The 14,282-nt window shown below is 34.9% G+C and overlaps 1 protein-coding gene across 6 annotated transcripts in view; it reads left to right on the top strand.

The window, feature by feature from the left end:
* Ptpn4 (protein tyrosine phosphatase non-receptor type 4) overlaps positions 1 to 14,282 on the top strand; it is a 176,770-nt gene that overhangs the window by 95,416 nt on the left and 67,072 nt on the right. For all 6 annotated transcript variants that reach the window (XM_071619272.1, XM_071619275.1, XM_071619276.1 and 3 more), the window contains 2 exons: positions 6,533 to 6,621; positions 13,459 to 13,522. In XM_071619272.1, coding sequence (XP_071475373.1) covers positions 6,533 to 6,621; positions 13,459 to 13,522 — 153 coding nt within the window. The remainder of the gene's footprint in view (positions 1 to 6,532; positions 6,622 to 13,458; positions 13,523 to 14,282) is intronic.

The following is a 14,282-nucleotide window of genomic DNA, read 5'->3' as shown; positions in this document are numbered from 1 at the left end:
ATAATCATTGGTTGATTTAGAAATAGGGTTTATATTCTCTCAGGACAGACTGTTGAGCCTAAAAAGGATATCAATCTGAAAAGGAGTTAAGGAATTATTTTCCTTAGGTAATTATTTTGAGCATATTCTGTTAGTACCCACACATACACAGTTGCATAGTTGTTTCAAGTACTCAAAGTTTTGCTCCTCATAATGATTAAGCCATCTGACCGTGTTCTAGGAGAGGAGCTTTATTTCTTAACATTTCATAAAGCTCATGTCAGTTTCTTCCTTGGTGGTCAGAAGACTTGCTTTCTTCTGAGGAATGTATCTTGTAATTCTGAGTGTTATGACTTAGAAATCTGTTTTTTAGATTTCTATTTAAAATGTTAAGTCTTTCTGGAGCTTTTTGCTCTTTAAAATGCTCTTCTCTCTCTCTTTCCTTATTTGGGGTTTACAACTGTTGAACACGGTTTTCTAAAATGTAATAGTCAATATTTGTGCAACTAAATTTTGTTTTATATTACAATAAATTTACAGCTGTAGAACTTCAGATATGAGCTATGCTTAAAAATAAGACAACCAGCTGGCTTGTCTGTAATCTCAGCAACTCAGGAGGCTAAGACAGGAAGATCACAAGTTCAAAGCCAGCCTCAGCAATTAAGAGAGGTCCTAAGCAATTTAGCGAGACTCTGCTTCAAAATAGAAAATAAAAAGGGCTGGGGATGTGGCTCAGTGGTTAAGCACCCCTGGGTTCAATACCCAGTATAATAAAGCAAAAACAAAAACAAAAAAAAAAAGAAGAAGAAGAAGACCAACTAATGTGGTGTTGTACACCTGTAATCCCAACTACTTGGGAGGCTGAGCAGGAGAACCATAAATTTGAGGCTAGCCTGGGCAACTTAGTGATATCCTGTCTCAAAAAATGAGTGTGTGCTGGGGATATAGCTCAAGCATTATAGCACCCCTGGGTTCAATCCCTAGTACACCCCCCCCCCCAAAAAAAAAGACCACCAAAAACATTTTGTTCTTTTGTGTTGTTTTTGTTTGTTTTTTGTTTTGGAGTGGTTTTTTTTTGGTGAGGGTTATAGTTGGGGTTAAACCTGGGGATTTCCATGTGTTAAGCAGTTGTTCTACCACTCCAGCCCTTTTTGTTTCATTCATTCTTTCTTTCTATCTATCTATCTATCTATCTATCTATCTATCTTTCCTTCTTTCTTTTAATTTTTGAGACAGGGTCTCCCTAAGTTGCCCAGACTGGCTTCCAACTGGCAATCCCTCCTGCCTCAGCCTCCCAGTAGCTGGATTACAGACACACATCACCATTCCCAGCTCCTTCGCAGTTTTCTAAATATAGTTTTATGTCTGCTGAGATTACTGACAATGAAATAAGAAGAGTGGTAAACTTTCATCTTTTCACTTGTATTATAAGACTAAATAAATTTCATATATAATTTACCATGTTATTATTTATTTATTTGACTAAGGTAGTTTTTCTTTGTTTAAATTATTAGATTATAAAACTGCTTCTCTGAAAGCCCTCAATATGGAGGACAATATTAAAGAAGTTTAAATTTGAAATTGTCAAAAGTTATTTAGACGTGTATTTTGCACAACTCCCCACATCCCCTCCCTACAAAAAAGAAAAAAAAAGACGGACAGGAAAGGGTTTTTTTGTGTGTGTGTGAATACTGAGACCTTAAGAAGTCAATGTGCAGATGTTCAGTGAACATGAAGAGAATTTTTGTGGCATCAGAAACAAAAGAATAGCCTATATGGTGGCGCACACTTGTAATCCCAGAAGCTCAAGAGTCTGAGGCAGGAAGATCCTGAGTTTAAAGCCAACCTCAGCAAAAGCGAGGCACTATGCAACCCATTGAGACCCTGTCTCTAAATAAAATACAAAATAGGGCTGGGGATGTGGCTCAGTGGTCAAGTGCCTGAGTTCAATCCCTGGTAACTTCCCCCCTCACCCCCCCAAAAAAAGAACATAAGGTAGATGAGGGAGGAGCATAAAAGAGGAAACCTAAGCTTTAATTGAATATCAGAAGCAAAATATTTTATTTTGGCAAGCAAGGTAAATTATTTTTTTTTCTGCCTTCAAGTGGAACCAAGTTATTCATATCGAATTCCCAAGATTCATATAAATCTTAGTGCATTTATAGCAGTGGATCTGCTCTGTGCCTGGTACAATCTTAGCACTAGGATTATATCAGTTATTCCTGCCCTCATGGAACTCACACAATAGTGGGAGAAAGAAACAGACACATATTAGCAAATACATGAGAATATGAAGGAGAGAGTACCAAGTGCTGTGGGATCATACGGCAAGAACATCTAAACCCACCCACCCCCGCCCCAGGAAGAGAGGGTAGGGAATGCTTCTTAAAAGTAGTATGTTCACTTAAGTCAAAAGAACGAATAAGATTTTTCCAAGATAATGATTTTCACTGTAGAGTCATAAATAAAAACCTCAAATCAAGACAGAACATTGTGGGGACAAGTGTATGGAGTACTGCATACATGGCATATGTTAAGGGTGTCTGAGTGGCAGGGCACTCCTCTGTGCTAGGCATGTGAGTGCCAAACAGCTTACCCTGTAGGCACAGCCCTGGGTGTGAGGCCCCATGTTGCAGTCCAGCACTTCTCCACGGCCCACTCTTCAATTGATCGCTTCAAGGGCAGTTAGCAGACTTTGCATTGGTGGCTGCCTATAATCTGCTTAGCTACTGCCTGAGTATATATACATGGTAACTGCACAATAAAATCAGACCTGCTTCCTGCTTGGTCTCTGGAGGTCTTGATTAGCAACTCCGCAGCCACACTCTCCTGTACCCTGTTCCATGGACTTCCTCTCTGAATAAGAGAGAGCCCACGCAGAACATGACATATTTGAAAAAATAAAATTAATAGCAAGGAATATCATAGGAACTAAGTTTAATTTTTTATAAAGAATTTTTTATCTCTTCAAAGGGAAAAGGCATTATCTCAGTAGAAACTGCTGGCCTGATTGAAATATCTTACTTTTTAGATGAATAGTGGATCAGTCATTCAACACCTATCAACTTTTCTTGAAAATCAGTCAATAACTATTACACTAAGAAAATAGAATAAAAGAATGAAAGAGAGCTGTGATAATATCTAAATCATGAATCATCAAACTCATTCCCTTTCTCTCTTATTTTGTATTTGGGATTAAACCCAGGAGCTCTTTACCACTGAGCTACATCCCCAGCCCTTTTTTAATTTTTTATTTTGCTGGGTCTCACTAAATTGCTGAGATTGTCCTTGCAATCCTCTTGCTTCAGTCTCCCATGTCACTGGGATTACAGGTGTGTGCCGTTGTATCCGGCCTCAATCTCTCTTGTAGAATGTTCACATATTAAGAAAAAAAAAAAAGAGGGATTATATTAAAAAATTACTGTTTCCAAATTATCTACAGGTAAGCATAATTATGTTTTTAGTTAGGTACAGGAGGCTTTCAATCAACCCTAAAAAATTCTAACCAAGTTTTAGGCTTAATTATGAATCTTATTTCCATAAGTATTTGTAATAGTGATAAAGATAATTCTACTAAAAAGGAATCTTTGCTCTTCAAAGCTTCAAGAAAAGATTTATGATTTATGATGGACCTTTATTTTTATTTATTTATATGCAGTGCTGAGAATCAAACCTAGTGCCTCACACGTGCTCGGCAAGCCCTCTACCATTGAGCCACAACCCCAGCCCTTATGATGATATTTTTAATTTTTTATTCTTTGGTGAATATGTTTTGAGTGCCTACTGTGCTCCAAGTCCCATGTACAGCCATTATGGATACAGCAGTGAGAAAAGCAGATAAATTCCAACCCTCAAATGCTTCATTCTGGTTGGCAAAACAAGACTATCAACAACTAATTATATCAGAGTGAATAGTCTGATTCCATGAAAGTAAAGTTCAGTGATAGGCAAAACACCTGTTAATATTGATAGAAGTCAGAATAACAGTCATCTCTGGAGTAGTATTATTAACTAGGACACTCATGAGGGAACCTACTGAGTTTTTAAAAATGTGATATATATTAGTGGTGGTTAAATATTAATGTATATAAGTGTGAAATTTCAAGTTGGACATTTAAGATTTGTGCATTTTATAATGTATATATTTCAGTTTTTTAAAAAGGTAATTAGATAATAGGTCAGATAACCAACAGGTGCTACAAAGAAAAATTAAACTAAGGAAGGAATTTAGTCAACCAAATATAAAGTATCCATTTAAGCCTCACTGAGAAGGTAAACAGACCTGAGGAAGCTATACATATGTCTAGGGTTTAGGGGGAGATAATTATTAGCAAAGGAAACAGCAATCGAAGGTGATGAAATAGTGTGGGTAGCAGTTCAGGTGACAGCAAAAAAACGAATTTGTCTTGGGGTTGTGTGAGGAAGGCAGGAGAATATTAGGAAATGAGGTCAAAGCAGACCAGGACTTTAAAAACATCTTAAAGACTTTGGCCTTTAATTTTAAGAAAGTTCCTTATAGGGTTTTGGGATATTTTTAAAGATAGGCTATGATTTTACATTTTTAAAAGAAATTCATGGCTATTCTGAGAATATATTGTAAGACACTAAAGGAAGGGACCAATAAACAGACTGTTAGATTTACCAGGCACAGTGGCACATACCTATAATCCCAGGAGCTCAGGAGGCTGAGATAAGAGGATCACAAGTTCAAGGCGAGCCTCAGCAATTTAGTGAGGCTCTAACCAACTTAGTGAGACCCTGTCTCAAAATAAAAAACAAAAATGGCTGCTAGGGATATTACTCAGTGGTAAAGTGTCCATGGGTTGAATCTTCAGTATAGAGAAAAAAAAAAAAAAACGTTGAGATGGTTATGGTGATCCAGGTGAGAAAAAATGGTGGTTGTAGCAGTGGGATAGTAAAAAGTAATCAGTAAGTGAAAAACCAGGCAGAGCAGGTTTCAGAATTAGTTTTGGGACATGTTAAATTTGAGAAGACTTTTACAAGTCCAAATGAAGAAGGATAGACAGTTCATATAGATCTGGAGTTCAGAGGAAAAGTTTGAGCTTGAGATACAAATTTGGGGATTGTTAGCTTATAGATGATATTTAAGACTGCAGGATAAGAGACCTGGGAGAGGTGGGGCTGGAGTTATAGCTCAGTGGTGAAGCACTGCCTGACATGTGTGAGGCACTGGGTTCAATTCTCAGCACTGCATATAAATAAATGAATAAAATAAAGGTCCACCAACATCTAAAACAAATATTAAAAAAAGAAAAAAAGAGCCCTGTGGGAGCAAATACTGTAGATAACAGAAGAGATCCTCAAAGCTGGAACACTTCAAAGTTTAGAGGTTAGAGATGAGGAAGAATAGGAGATCAAGAAGGAAAAGCCATTTGGATAGAAAGAAATTCTTTTTTATGTTAAAGATACAATTGTGTGTCTTTAGAGTCAAGTGAATCAGGGGTGGTCTACTGCATCAAATGATGCTTTTAGGTCAAGTAAGATGAGGACAGAGAACTGAATTAAAAATGTGGAAGTCACTGGTGACCTTATAAAAGCAAGTTTGGACTATAGCCACAGGATAATTAGAGAATTTTCAAAAAAGATTGTGAGGACAGTAATTTTGAGGAATTCTACAGTCCACAACATAGGTAATAACAACAGGAAACACCCATGTGGCATTTACTAAATGCCAGACACCCTTCTTAGGACATTACATGTATTAATATCCTTTAATCCTTCAAACAGCCCTCTGAGGTGGGAATATTTTATTGCCCCTTTACAGATGATACACAAAAAAGTTAATTTGCATTACCTTCTAATACCTATTTCTGTGTTTAAAAACCAACCTATATCTTTTTTCTAAAGCTTTTTTTTTTTTTTTTTTTTTTTTTGTACCAGGGATTGAACCCAGGCCCTTTAACCACTGAGCCACATCCTCAACCATTTGTATTTTTTATTTTAAGACAGGGTCAGGCTGGGATTGTGGCTCAGTGGCGGAGCACTTGCCTGAGGGTGCTGGATTTGATTCTCAGCACTACATATCAATAAATAAAATGGAGATCCCTTGACAACTAAAAAAAAAAAAAAGACAGGGTCTAGCTAAATTGCTGAGGCTGGCTTTGAGTTTGCAAAGGATTATAGAAATGCACCCTGCTAAAGCCTCATTTTTAACCTACATATATTTGAAGACTTTTTGGCAGTTTGGTTAGAATAATCAAATAATGTAAAAACATAATTTGGAACAAGCAAAGGACCTCTTCTGTCAGTATAGAGGTATACATATGACTTCCATCCATGTCCCCCTAAAGTATTCAGATCACAATTTTCCATAATTCTGCTTCACATTTGCATCATCTTTTTTTTTCACCTGACTTTCTTAGGGAAATATGATGTGTAAATGTGTAATAATTGCTGTTTGGATTTGTAATTATAGCATGATTCTATAATATCTTTGAAAATGTCACATTGTATTGAAACTAATCCTGTTTAAAAAATATATTTCTAACAACTAAAGCTATTGTTTTAGATTGGTCATGTATTTCTTTTGAAGGATCAAAGTAACAATGAAATTATGATTGGTGTGATGTCAGGAGGAATTCTGATTTATAAGAACCGGGTACGAATGAATACCTTTCCATGGTAAGAACCTCATTAATGCTTTTGTTTTTACCACTATATTACCAAATATAATAATTTGTGTTAAGTAAAGGTATATTAACTTTTTTTTAAAATTTATTTTTTAGTTTAGGTGGGCACAATATCTTTATTTTATTTTTATGTGGTGCTGAGGATTGAACCCAGTGCCTTACTCATGCCAGGCGAGAGTGCTACCACTTGAGCCATATCCCCAGCCCAAGTATGTTAACTTTTTAATGTCAGTTTTCTTAGGTGGTGCAACTTATACTTTATCCTGTTTACTTGGAACCTTCAAGAAAAAAACTAAAATTTGTTTATTTTAAAATGGCTACATAAAAATATTACTAATGAAATTTTTCTTAAAGAATCTCTAACTTCATACTGCAGCATTATTAGAGCATTTACTTTGTGTCTTCTACCATGTTAAGAGCTCTAAGTACAGTATTTCATTTAAATGCATCCATTGGAATCCTAGTTTATTGTTGAAACAAAAATGGATGTAATCTCTCTGGAATATCTTATAAGCCCCATGATATTTGAAATGGTTTTTATAGGGCGAATAGGAATTTTCTCAGTTGAAAGGGAAATGTGGAAGAGGCAGCAAATATAATAGAGTTTATTTAATGCTCTATAGAGCATTCAAGATAGGAGTACCATTTGCTGAGGCCTGATGACGAGTTCATTAATGGAAGGATACTTGAGTTGCTTTTTCCTTCCTTCGTTTGTTTTGATTGAGAAGAAAATAAGAATTTAGGAATATATTCCTTAAGGAAGAAAAAGGACTCAGACTTATACGTCTTACATGCTAAGGAGTTGATTTTTATTTTATAGCTACATATAGTGAGAGTTAAAGTTGAGACATAGAACTTATATTTCCAGTTCTTTAACAGACCAGTTAGGTTAAAAATAAAAGTAGCAATGAGGATGTGAGTATTTAAAGTATCACGTGGAAAATAAACAGTGTGGATTTTTAAATTTTATTTTTAAAAATTACACTAAATAGATGGGATTTAAAGGTGCTAAAGCTACTAAGTCTGCCTCATTATGAAACATGAGGATTTCTTCTGAGCTTACTAATCAAAGCAGTACATAATATAATATTAGGGAAATATTTACAATTTGGTAACAAGAAACCATGATTTAAGATCCAATATATACGTATTTTTTTCTTCATTTTTGGGAATCAAACTCAGGGCCTTGCACATGTTAGGCAAGTGCTTATACCACTGAACACAGCCATTCCAAGTATCTTTGATAATCATCAAATTTTTGAACTTATTTTCACAAAAGCAAATACTTCTCACAAGTATCATTTGTGAATATGGATTATATTCATCTCCTAACCATTATCAAATTGGTATTTATGGCATTGCCATTGCCTTTAAATTTATATTTTAGCAAGTACTGCATAAATTTACTTTAGGAAACCATAAAGTCACTTTATGAGTACTGATAATGATGATGACTATAATAGCTTTCATTTCAGGAACTTTATTTCATGTAATATCTCAAATAAGATGCTTAGGCCACAAATTTAAATGGTGTAGATACCAAATATATTCATGAATGAAGAGTTTAAAACTGATAGAAAAAAAAATCACTCATGAATTTCAATCCATTTATCTGTAATTTAGAATTCTGCAAGTTTGGTAATTATTATAATTTTTTTTTAACAAATAAGGAGAAACGCAGGAGAAATTGGGTGGGCCTTAAATTAAATAACTGGTAAGTATGAAGCAGAGCTTTAAACTCATTTCATTTACCTCTTCTCTCAGAATTAGACCTACATGTAAAAAGAGAGTACCACATAATAAATATGCTCTCTCGTGTCCATTTTCTATATATGATTATCCCCCCAGCTCAAGTTTATACTTTAAATTTGTTGAATAACAAATTGGAGATATGTAGATTCTTTAAATTAGACTTCTTCAGAATGAATATCAACCAGGAGGCATCATTAAGACAATGAAAAGAGAGAGTTCTGATTTCCAGTCTGACAGGTAAAAAGCTTAGATGTTCACACTTCTGTCCTCACAACAAGAAAAAAGCTAATAACAACCCCAAACCAACAACTTTTAAGATTCTTCAGAGAATCAAGGACACTGCTGTTTTGAAAACTGGAGTGGCAAATTAATACAGAGAATAATCAAGGTTAGCAAACTACTAGAGTCAGAACTGTTAGGAATACTTAAAGGGTCGTTGTCTAATAGCTAGATACCGAGTTTTGACTAGATAAAGAAATAAAAAATTTCTGGGGGATCCAGACTTAGGAAAACCTCCAGACTTTCATGAGTTTTCATGCCTCTCCGGGTTCTCAGGGTGAAGAAGGAAGAAAAAAATCCATTTATGGCAGCGGGTGGGGGAAAGTAAACATTTTAAAACCACTTAGAGCTTTCTGTTCTCCTTAACAAGGCCTGCCCTCAGAAACTATTTTGCCAGCACTTAAACAACATGAGTTCTATCAGAACCTTACCAAAATGGGGGATGGCAATTATCCAACTCAGACTCCTCCTGCTTTCTTGTCTACCTAAGGAGGGTCATAAGGAAGAGGCAGAAACCACTAAAGAACTGAGACGTAATCAGGATTAAAGAATGGTTTCCCCGCTGCCTGTACCTTAACAGTCAGTGAGGCTCCTCTGTAATAACAGTATTATAACTGAAGTAACTGCAAAGCTCAGACTGTTTAAAGTTTACCTAGGGAAACCTAAGACAATAGGGATAACAAAAACACAGATACTAGAGGAAATTTAACCTCAAGTCTACAGTTTGTTTACAACAAACGGTAAACAGCCTTTCCTCTTGCCAGATAAATAAGAACCTCCACTAAAGGGATATTTGCCCTAGTTCCACTTACCCCTGTATATCACATCAGGCATTCATCAGTCAATTACAAAGCATTGCTGAAAGGCAAAAAACAGAAGAGTCAAAGGCAAGCACCAGAACCAGATTCAGGTATCTCAAAAATTTTAGGATTATATCACAAATTTAAAGTAACTAATTAGGGGTTGGGGTTGTGGCTCGCCAAGCATGTGTGAGGCCCTGGGTTCCCTCCTCAGCACCACATAAAATAAATAAAATAAAGGTATTGCATCCAACTACAACTAAAAAATAAGTTAAATAAATTAGTATGTAAGGACTTCAATGGAAAACTTACACAGTATGCAAAATCTGATGAGTAATGTGACCAGAGAGATGGAAACCCTGTCAAAGAATCAAAGGAATTAGGAACACTGCAAAAGGAGTGAAGAATGCCATGGGTTGTCTCATTGGTACATTGTATACAACTGAAATATAGTCACTGACCTTGAAGATATGTCAGTATAAACTTCCCGAACTGGAAAGCCAAGAAGAAAAAGAAAAAAAGCAGTTAAGATAGATAATGAGACTACCAGAAGGAGAATTTGAACAAAAGAAGTAGTGTTTGATACCTTTCTAAAGTTAATGACAGCCACCCAGCCACAAACCCAGAAGTTCAGAGAATATCAAACAAATTAAATACCCTCCGATTCTAGAGCTACACATAGCATATTCATACTTTACAAAGTCAAAGAGAAAGAGAAAAATCTCAAAAGAAGCAAATGTCAACACCTTCATCAAGGAACAAGGATAAGAAACCATGTAAGCAGGAAGAAAATGGAATAAAATATTTAAAAGTGTTGCAAGAAAAAGCTCACAAACTTAGAAGTCTGTAATTACCTTCAGAAGTGAAATAAATAAAACTTTCTCAGACAAAAATTGAGGGAGTTTGTTGCTAGCAACCCTGCCTTGTGAGAAATGTTAAAAGAAGTTCTCCAAAGTAAAGGAATTTTCAAATTGAAATTATCAAAATGGTTTTTTTTAACAACTTCACTGCTACAATTTACATACTCTAAATTTGCCTATTAAAGTATAGTTCAGTGGTCTGTAGATAACAGGTGCAACATAATTTTACTCTAATTTTGAATCATTTTTATTATACCCAAGAGATAATCTTGCAACCATTAGGAGTCATTCCCCATCACTAGACATGGCAATCACTAATCACTTTTTTCTCTATAGAAGTTTCCTGTGTTGGATATTCCTTTAAATGAGATCATATGCTATATGGTCATTAGTGACTGAGTTCTTTCATTTAACATAATGTTTTTGAGGTTCCTGCTGAATAATATTCCATTCTGTGGTCATATACCACATTTTGTTTATCAGTTCATCAATCACTCTATCTTTTGGCCATTAGGAATGATGCTGCTATGAATATATGCATACAGGTTTTATGGACACATGTGCTTTCATTTCATTAGGGCATACACAAAGGAATGGTTTTGCTGAGTTTTCAATCATGGCTGCATTATTTCACATTCCAAAGGGCAGCATATGTATGTTCAACTTCACCATATTCTCCCCTGTGGTGGTTGTTGTCTGTCTTTTATATGACAGTCATTCTGGTGGATGTGAAGTAATTATAATTTTTATTTGCATTTCTCTAATGTCTAGTAATGCTGAACATTTTTTCAAATGTTTGTAGTTCTTTCATCTTTTCTGGATTATTCAAACTGGACTTTTATAAAAACAGTCTGCATACTGTCTACTAGAGATATATCAAAAGCATAAAGAGACAGAATGGTTGAAAGTAAATGCATTGAAAAAGATAAACCAAGAATATAGAAACCAAAAGAAAACTATTATAGCTATACTATTATTTGACAAAATAGGTATTTCAAAGTCCTTTTATTCATTGTTTAATTATATAAAAAACTATTATGCCTATGTATAGAAATAAAATCATATAGAATGTCTTTAAAAGAAAATACAAGTTGTATAAAATAAATTTTATGCCAAGGAGTAACCAGTGTAAGAATTTCTGTTTATTCCTTGTTTGATGTTTTTCTGGGTTTTTTAAATTAATATGATTTGAAACTGGGTTAGATTTCCTTTATACTGATCATTTAGAAATGAATAGAGTTTTGTTTGTTGCTTTTGTGACAACTCCTAATAGAAATTCATTTATAACTTCTAAAATATATGTACCGCTTTTAGGATTTTTAAAATGAGGTACCTGGTTTTCTTTTTTTCCATAAATACAATTTGTTTTACATAGTCTTTTTTTTTTTCTTGACTCTCTAGAACTAACGTCCTCTGTCATATGACATAAGAATTTCCCCATGTTGTGGGGAAGCTCTGAATGTAAAAATAAAAAACAAAAAATTTTAAGCCTAAAAACTAAACATAAACCAGTAAGTGCATTGGCACACACCTGTAATCCCAGGGACTTGGGAGGCTGAGCAGGAGGAGCACAAGTTTGAGGCCAGCCTCAGCACCTTACTGAGACCCAGTCTGAAATTAAAGAATAAAAAGGGATGAGGATGTAACTCAGTGGTAAAGTGCCCCTGGGTGCATTCCTTAATACCAAACAAATAAACAAAAATACCACTAAGCATATATTTTCTTTCCTATTCTAAACTAGTCATGCTCGAAGCTGACTCATTCATTTGCCTCCCCAAGTGATTTGAGGTGTGAGAAATCTATCTGGGAATGCCAAGAGCTTCTTGGATGGATAGGGCCATGAGTTATGAAGATCAAAATTTAGAATCAACATGAAAAAAATGTATTAGAAGATTGGAGCAGGATCCCACAGAAGTTTTCACTAAATAAATTTAATGCCTTTGGCCTTATGACCAGGTCTTAAGGTCAAAAAGTATCTTGAGTCTTAACGTATTACATATGGTTATAATAAAGAGACACATCAGTTTTGCTCATATTGATTTCACTAATGGAACTTTGAGGATGCATACCATTGTGGATTTCATATGAGAAGAAAAGTAACATAGAAAGGTGAAATAAAAAAAATATTTATGCCTTGTAGTGGGGGGTGGTACTGGGGATTGAACCTAGAGCTTTGAAAATGCTAGGCAAGTACTTTACCAGCGAGCTACATTCTCAGCCCCTTTTTAAAATTTTATTTTGAGATGGGGTCTTGCTAAGTTACCCAGGCTAGCTCCAACTTGAGATTTCCTGCCTTAGTCTCCTGAGTAGCTGGGATTATCAGCAAGTGCCACTGTACTAGTTTAATTAAGCTTTTTAATGTCAAATAAAAAAATGGTTCTAGGGTCATTGCACAAAGCTGAAATTTTACATTTTATCAGTATTGCTTGTAATTTTAAGGAGTAAACTACACCTATTTTATTGATACTTCTTGAGGTTTTTTTCTTTTGTTGTTGTTGTTGTTGTCATCGTTCACTGTTGAGTGCTGGGGATCTAACTCAGGGCTTCCTCCATGCTAGTTGGCAAGCACTCCACCACTGAGCCACATTCACAGTCCTATTTTTTGAAATTTTAATTTGTGACACTTAAGTATTTCTGTACATATAAAATTGGGAAATGGATATTTTGCAATTAGATATTTTGATAAAATTTTCTGTAGTTGAACCCATAGATTTTAACTAGTTTTTCATGAAGCACCAAAAACTTCAGATTTTTTTATATTCTGTGTGTATGTATAGAATATATGATAAGATGTTTAGATATTAGAAAATATAAATTTAAAAGATCATTTTATAGATACTTTCTTTTGGGGATGGGTGGATACCAGGGGTTGAACTCAGGGGCAATTGACCACTGAGCCACCTCCTAGACCTATTTTGTATTTTATTTAGAGACAGGGTCTCACTGAGTTGCTTAGCACTTGACTATTGCTGAGGCTGGCTTTGAAACTGAGATCCTCCTGTCTCAGCCTCCCAAACCACTGGGATTACAGGCCTGTGCCACCGTGCCCGGCTGTTTTATAGATACTTTCTTAATTTGTTAATATTTTTTCTCTTTATTCAATATTTTAAATGCTCTAGTTTGTTCTCTTTTGTACAGGTTGAAGATTGTGAAGATTTCTTTTAAGTGCAAACAGTTTTTTGTTCAACTTAGAAAGGAATTGGTAAGTATTGGTCTAATAATTATTGATATAAATGAAGTAAGTCTCTTATGAAATGCCCAGTCATTAATGATAGAATTTTTCTACCATTATAAGTACAATTAATACTGTTGATAACTCTCTATTAAGGTAAATGAATTCACTTTTTATGACCAGATGTATTTGTTTCTTCAGTGTTTCTGTGGTTCTGATTTAAAGTTCTTCTAGACATTCTTTCTGTTCTTTCCTCTACTCACAAACTGATTTCTAACACATGATATTCATTGCCCATCCCCAGGTTCCATTCCTCAGAGCAATAGCTGAACATTTTCTATGGCCTTCTCCTTTTTTCTATTAAATCCACTGCATTTCATTTCATACATAAGTTCATTTCATTTTTGGAAAGCTGAGCGTTTCGTTTATAATTCGTGAACACATAGCACATTTCCTCACTGTGTTGAAGTGATAATGGCCTTTTTCTATGTTAAGTATAAGTTGAGTTGTCATGGAAAGTACAGTGTTGGAAATAATTTTTCATTGTAAGTGATTATCTATTTCATCAAATTAACCTTTTTATTTACATTATTTCTTAGAAATCTTTGCAAATTAATATAGATTTCAAGATGGACGTGAGTGTGTGTGTGTGTGTGTGTGTGTGTGTAGAATGTATTTGAAACCTTAATGTATTTGAATCCACTGCATTTTATCAGGATATCAATCTAATCTGTGGCTGTTCATTTATGTTCACAAAATGTAGAGTTTTCCTAATCAAATTTCTATTGAA

This window comes from Marmota flaviventris, chromosome 11 (genome assembly GCF_047511675.1).
Source record: "Marmota flaviventris isolate mMarFla1 chromosome 11, mMarFla1.hap1, whole genome shotgun sequence".
Classification (NCBI taxonomy): Eukaryota; Metazoa; Chordata; class Mammalia; order Rodentia; family Sciuridae; genus Marmota; species Marmota flaviventris.
Note: the sequence above shows the minus strand (reverse complement) of the source record. Positions and strands in the feature narration are given on the sequence as shown.